Below are 6,546 nucleotides of genomic sequence, written 5' to 3'. Positions count from 1 at the left end.
TCGGAAGGGAACGACTGCCCAAAGCCTTGCCATCTCTACCCCATTTCAATTTATTGACTCGGTGCCGTGATTTGGCTCATTTTGGGTGAGATGTGAGGAGTTCCTTCCTTATCTCTAAAGCAAGGACATTATTTCCTTTGCTCCTTTCACTTTTACCCCCTGCTTCCCTCCTTTGGGATGACTTTGCCCTCTTGCTGGGGTGCCTGTAGGAGCATCCCCGACCCCAGCAACGTTGGCACAGGGAAATAACCACGGGGTTTGCCGGGTGGTTCCTCAGCTTTGTTGTCCAAGCAGGCAGGGGGAGGCAGGTTTATTTGAGGTGCCTTAAAAAAACTCGATTCCAGGGGCAAAGCTGGTGAGGACGCTTCTAGTTGGGCCCTGAGGGACGATGCCAGGCACTGGGGAAGCTGGGGGAGGTTTTTTTTGGGGGGAAGAAGAAAGCTGGGGCATCTCCCAACCCCTGTATTCAGGGTTCCTGAAAATATTCCCTGTTCATGGCGCTGGGGGGGCTGTGGTTGTGCTGCCTGCCCTGCTCACAACCCCTCTGCACCTCTCTTTGCGCATCGCTGCCGAGGGTGCGTGGCTGGCACGGCTCAGCCTCGCCCCAGAGTCACCAGCTGGAGGCTTTGCTCCTGAAAAAAAGGCACCGTGCACGGGACTGGGGGGGGCCAATTACCCACCCCCACCCCATCAGATCCGGCCTTAACGAAGCGCTGGCTCATTAAGAAATCGCTGCCCTTCACACCTCCCATGCCTGGGATCAAGCAGCTTTAAATTAAGCTGAATTAACACTGGGGCTGCTCATCGCCGGGGACGAGGCCGGACACTGCTCAGCCCCGCAGGTGCTGGGAGAGCGAGGAAGAGGCTGGGAGCCTTCGGCCTCACGGCGGGGGGACATGGAAGAGCCTCCCCCCCACCTCCAGCATAGGAAGGAGTCAGCTGCACGGTGTGAGCCTTTATTTCTTTCCACAATTAATGAAGGGGAGCATTAACGAAGGGTGGCCCGGGGCACGGCACCCACGGGACCGCGGTGGAGCTGGGGGGGGGCTAAACGGGGCCGTAGAAGCGCCGGTAAGCCTCCTGGAAGCCGATGTGGTCGGCCAGCTCGTCGCAGTCGGGGTTCAGCTCGCACACCTCGCGCTTGGCCTCCAGCGGGTTCCAGGCGGGTGCAGCTCCGTAGACGCTGCTGGGGACGGATGGGGGCACGCAGAGAGGGTTGGGGAAGGGCAGAAGGCACCCAGGGAAAGGACCTGGCAGCAGGGCCCCTCCCCAGAAATGGGATTTCATCGCGCAGCCTGGGTGGGGAGCAAGGGTTACCTGTCATAGACGTAATTCCTCTTGTGTCTCCGCGCCATCTCGGCGCTGGCGCGTTTGGAGATGAAGGCTACGGGGACAGAGCAGGGGATGAGGAAGGGCCGGGTCCTCCCCCACCCCGTCCCCATCCCCATCCCCGGGGTGTCAGGGCCGTGTCTGGCCACGGGCACCACGGGCACTCACCTTCGGAGCTGGGCGACTCGTTGGCGCTGACGGAGTGCTCGGGGGCTGCAGGGGAAGGGTTGAGGTGCTCAATACCCCCCAGTTTGCCCCCCCCCAGCTGCCCCCTCACCCTGCTCCCAGCCCAGTCCCTCACCCGGACTCCCAAAAAGCTAACAAAAGGATCCAGGCTCCTGAACCCTGTCCCTGCACCGCGCCACCCACCCCAAAGCTCAGGAAACCTCTCCCCAAGCCCCTCTGCTCCCCCCAGCTCACGGCGTAGGTCCCCTCCCCGCAGCCCAGCACCCCCTAAAACTCCCCATACCCCTGCGGCAGAGGCCGAGGGTCAGGAGGGCCAGCAGGAGCAGCAGGACGAGGGCCTTCATGGTGCCCGGCCGTGCAGCACCGCGCTCGCTGCAGCCCCCGGTCCTTGAGCAGCTTTATAGGGCGCCGTCAAGGAGGGGCCCCGCAGCCCCGCCAGGGCTATTTCCAGCGCATCCGCTGGGGCCGGGAGCTGCCGGCACAGGCGGCAATTGTGGTTTTGGGGTGAACTCAGTTCCCCTGCGAGCGGCCGGAGCCCGCAGGGAGGGAAACACGGCCCCGGGCCAGCAGAGAGCGGCCGGTGCCCACGGCCGGTGCCCGCCTGGCAGCACCGAGTCTCCGACCCCTAACGGGATGGGAGATGGAGCACCGGGTGCAAATTCCTTGCTGTGCTCCCCAATCCCTGATGGGGCTGTCCCTCGCCTCGCTGCTGGGCTCCCAGCGGGCTCGCAGACACGCTGGGAGCATTTCCTGACAAAATCCACAAGGGTTTCCCCTCGGCACATGGGGTGATTTTTGCCTGGGGACGACGCGCGCTCCTTCAGCGACAGCCGCTCGAGGTCAGCGGGGCCGCTCCCCACGCCAAGCCCCAGGAAGAGAAAACCAGCAAGATGCCACTGGCCTCGCAGCTGTCCCAGGCCACATCCTCTCCAGCACCTCGTAAAACCCCAAATCAGGGCTTTGGGAGGGCAAAAAGTGTGATGCTGGCACGGGGCAGGTGGGAAAGGGGACAGGAGAAGCTGGAGAAGGGAACCCTCAGGTTCCTCCTTCCCTTTACTTCTTCTTCCCAACTCCTTGACACGAGCAGAGCTCAGGGCCTTCGGCCACCCCTGGCAGCTGGTTCAGGACTCGAAGCAGCTTCCTCGAGCTGCCCAGGACGTTCCCCCTTGGGATCCTGACCACTTCCCAGCCGTTCAGATCCTACAAATCCTGCCCTGTCCTGAAAAGCGGAACCGGAGGCTTTGGGGTGGAGGAGGAGAGAATTCCTGAAGCCAGAGCCTTTGACAAACAAACCCATAAAACTATAGAGTACGTGGGCCAAGGAAGCACAGCAGGAGCCAAGACCGGGGAGGGGGGGAAAGCAACAGCCCCAATTTATTTAGATTATAATGCAGCGAGGGAAGGCTTGTTTATGACAAGAGGAAAATATGCCCAAGTCAGTCAATCACAGGCTGTAACGGCCTCTAATTGAAAACAGAGGCTTGTGCTTGCTGGAAATTGCTACCTTTGTTCTCAGAATTCCTGGTTCGACACCGCACCAGGCAGCTTGCACCGACAGCCCAAGCGCAACGCAGGCCACAGGGCTGACAGGTGAGGACCCGCAGCTTTTGGCAAACCTGGCATCTGCTGGAAACGCTTGTGACTGAGCCCTGCCAGGCCCAATAAGTCTCCTCGTTATCTTCCCAGCCCCGATGAAGGATTTTCTCCTTCCTCTGAAGAGCAGCCTCGCTTGTAGGGTTTCAGTATGGCCCTTGCAGGCAGCCTCCAGTTAAGTGCCTGCTCCCGTGGCTGGCAAATTTCAGATGGGATGGTGAAGAATTGCTCTGGTAAGTGTAACCAAACCCACCTGTGGCTTACAGACACAAAAAATCAACAAGGAGGTTGCTCAGGGAAATATTCAGTCCCTTTACACAAGCCCACAAAGCCACAGCAGGGCCACGCTAAGCCCTGCTCAGCTCCACACCAACAAGGGACAGGTCCCCGGGTCCTCAAGAAGTGCCCTCCCCGTGTACCGTGCTCATCTGTGGGTAGCAGAGCAGGGCTGGAAAACAGCTGGGAAAAAAAGAATATTATGGCAATGAGGAACCTGATGGGATAAGGCAGATGCTGACGTCTTTTCTCAGGGGTCATGGGCAGAGTTATTTAAAGAAGTGGGAACTGGACACGAGCACCTACAAACGCAAGGCACAGGAGGAGTCTGATGTGGGCTCCTCACTCCTGAGCGCAGCACAACCACCTTCTGTGCTTTTTTTTTTATGTATAAGGCACTGATTTTTCTCTAAGATGCACCTGAAATGCCTTTGAGGTCTCCAATTTGGCTTTAGCATGCCAGAATCACGCTCGTCGTAGTGCTAAGAAAGCGTGTGAGAGCTAAAGGAGTGTGTGGATGGCTCTCAGACCTGGGGGCATACAAATTTGTCATCTGGTCCCAAACATCCTGATGTGCTTTCATAGTTCTTCACAAACTTGGAGCAAATTGTGTAAGTCCAGCAACTTTCTGGTTCTACTGCAGGTTTCTTTCAGGCGGAGAAGATGAGCTCAAGTTTGCATGGTTTGTACGTGCCACACGGTGTCCCACGTCCCGAGGCATCGTCAGTGCTTCAGAGCTGAAGATAAAATTCCTACATGGACAGTGCAGAATCTCTCTGCTTCCTCACTGGGGCTCCTTGAAGGTCATGATGAGTTCTCGTTGCTCTTTACTAATCGCCTAGAAGGAAAACAACCACCACCAACTTCAGCACAGTGCTTTTTCTCCACAGTTGCCACCGCCCCCAGCACGTACAGAATACAACCCATCGATTTTAAACATTTGCCCCCTGGAACATCCCACTCAGCACGCTCTGGGAGCGTCCAGGGAAAACCATCCAAGGCTTCCACTGAAAATTCTCAGGCCTCCCAGGCCAGCGTCAGCAGTTCTTGGCTCCTGGTGAGGCCTTTCATGAGCGAAGGGCATAAATATAGTGCAGCCGTTTGCTAGTCAAACCACAGCACAGCATTTCTCTCAGGATGATGCCGCCAAGAAGAGCATTTTTAAATTATTATTATTATTTTTTTTTTACCTGCCAGGCTTGTCTGCGAGTGTCTATCAGCTGCTGCAGCTTAGCAATCTGATCCCTCCCTGCGAGCACAGACTCTGCTAGTTTCCTGTTTTCTTCCTCCTTCTCCTTCAGGACTTTCTGCAGGTATGACTTGTGCTTCAGGAGGTAGGGCACCACGGCGCTGCGAATGTCTTCTTCTGGGATCCCACTGGGCCGCCTGTGAAGGACCAGGACCTGAAGCCACCAGAGGGCCTCGATTCCCCACAGCAATTAGTCTCACACGCTGTAATCGGAAGTTGTGCTTTGCCAAAATGCATCAGATCAGCTCACCAAGCCCAAATTTACCTTTAGCGCTGCCCAAGCCTGGATGGGCAGATATAACGGGATGTGCACCCGTGGTATAGCCCCTTGTGGGGCACGTGAGGAGAGGGAATCCTCCCCAAAACTGCAGTTAGCTGAGGTGTGGAGGCAGGGGATGTAATTAACTTCCCCAAACACAGAAACAAGGAATCATTATGATGATTTTGATTAAAAGACCCGGCCTGCCCTTAGGGCAAACAAAGGCAGCTCATGCAACTCCCAGTACCTGCAGAGCCCCAAAGCCACACGTTCCTACAAAAAGCATCGATGTGAGCTCCTCTGTTAGAACAGAGGCTAAAGGCTAACTCAGCCTCCTGAATTATTCAGATTTCTTTGAGTTTATCCCCATTCTGGTCCCACCAGTACTAACCTCTCTCCCTGCACAGAGAAAGCATAGACACACGGCTTAGAGAAGCACAGACAGAAGAGTTTTCAGATGTTTTAGAAACAATGACGTTGCTGTTAAGGTCTGGGGGGTTTTGGAGGATCCCTTTGCAGCACCAGACCTACAGAGCACCTCAGCAGGGCCCGGACATCCCACGGAGCTGCCTTTGGGCTTCCCAAACCACCTGCCACCAAAATTGCTCTTACCAGGCGGGCTCTTTCCAGTCTTTTGACTCCTCCACGATCTTATCCAGCGAGTTAAAGAGCTCCTCCAGGTTCCCCTCCTTCTTCACCTCCTGGATCTCCTCCTGGCAGGGAAGGCACCAGAGGGATTCAGTGGGGCAGTGCCCTGCTCACCTACCCCTGGTTCTCCTCAGGGGAAGGCTCCAGCCTTTCCTGAGGAAAATAAAGCCCGGCAGAGCACCTGGGGGGGGTTTCTAACTGCTTTTTTTTCCCGATTTTAAGGCGTATTTGCCACCGAGCAGGGGGTCGGAGCGTATTTGCTCCGACCAGGGGCTCGGAGCTCGTGTACACCCCGGGACCCCCCTTCCCCTTTTCACCTTGATGGAAGCCTGCAGCTGGGCCACGAACTGGTCGTAAATGCTCCTGGTCAGCTCGGGCTGCAGCCTGTAGAAGCGGTGGTAGCAGCTGGCGAACCTCTGGTAGCTGCAGAGCCAAAAAGAAGGGGAGGGGGGGACGGGGACCGGGCGTCAACCACCGGGGCGCGGAGCCTTCCTTTCACCCCCTTTCCCCTTACAGCCTCACCTCCCCGCCGCCACCAGCTTCTCCATGAAGGCGTCCACCACGGCTGCGAAGAGCTGCCCGCGGCCGAGGGCGCCGGCCCCGAGCTCCTCGGGGCCGCCATCGCCGCCCGCCGCCGTCCCCTCAGCCCCGCCGCTTCCCGCCTCAGCCGCGGCCGCCGCCATTTTGCCGCGGCCCCGCCGCCATCAGCGCGCATGCGGCGGGCGCCAAAACCGCCCCCCCCCCCCCCCCCCCCCCGCCCCGAGGCTCCCCTCAGGGCCCGAAATTTGGGGAGGGGGCTGAGGGGGGGGTGATAGGGGAGCGATGGAGGGACGGGGACACTGTGGGGACACACTGGGAGTGATGGAGGGGATATGAGAGTGATGGGGGGCACGGGGGGAGGAGTGGGGGGGGCCACAGGAGGGACTGTGGGGGGACAGGGAGAGGAATGGGGGGGCCACGAGAGTGATAAGGGGACAGGGACACTGTGGGGACACACAGGGAGTGA

General features: G+C 58.2%; 2 protein-coding genes across 2 annotated transcripts; both read right to left on the bottom strand.

Annotated features, from left to right (window-relative positions):
* Nucleotides 1–1,047: 1,047 nt before the first annotated feature.
* On the bottom strand, nucleotides 1,048–1,859 carry BGLAP (bone gamma-carboxyglutamate protein; the record flags this gene model as incomplete). The annotated part of the gene is made up of 4 exons (XM_084303147.1): nucleotides 1,048–1,186; nucleotides 1,318–1,384; nucleotides 1,498–1,542; nucleotides 1,799–1,859. The coding sequence occupies 4 exons, from the start codon at nucleotides 1,857–1,859 to the stop codon at nucleotides 1,048–1,050; spliced, it is 312 nt and encodes a 103-aa protein (XP_084159273.1).
* Nucleotides 1,860–2,864: 1,005 nt separating this feature from the next.
* PMF1 (polyamine modulated factor 1) lies at nucleotides 2,865–6,248 on the bottom strand. The gene is made up of 5 exons (XM_084302947.1): nucleotides 6,063–6,248; nucleotides 5,858–5,963; nucleotides 5,505–5,605; nucleotides 4,575–4,770; nucleotides 2,865–4,222 (listed from the first exon to the last, which is right to left on the bottom strand). Exons 1-5 carry the CDS (start codon nucleotides 6,221–6,223, stop codon nucleotides 4,169–4,171), a joined length of 618 nt encoding a protein of 205 aa, XP_084159073.1. The 5' UTR covers nucleotides 6,224–6,248; the 3' UTR covers nucleotides 2,865–4,168.
* Nucleotides 6,249–6,546: the final 298 nt, after the last annotated feature.

Source organism: Netta rufina (assembly GCF_964035555.1).
Source record: "Netta rufina genome assembly, chromosome: 29".
NCBI lineage: Eukaryota > Metazoa > Chordata > Aves > Anseriformes > Anatidae > Netta > Netta rufina.
This window is presented reverse-complemented; position numbering and strand designations above follow the sequence as displayed.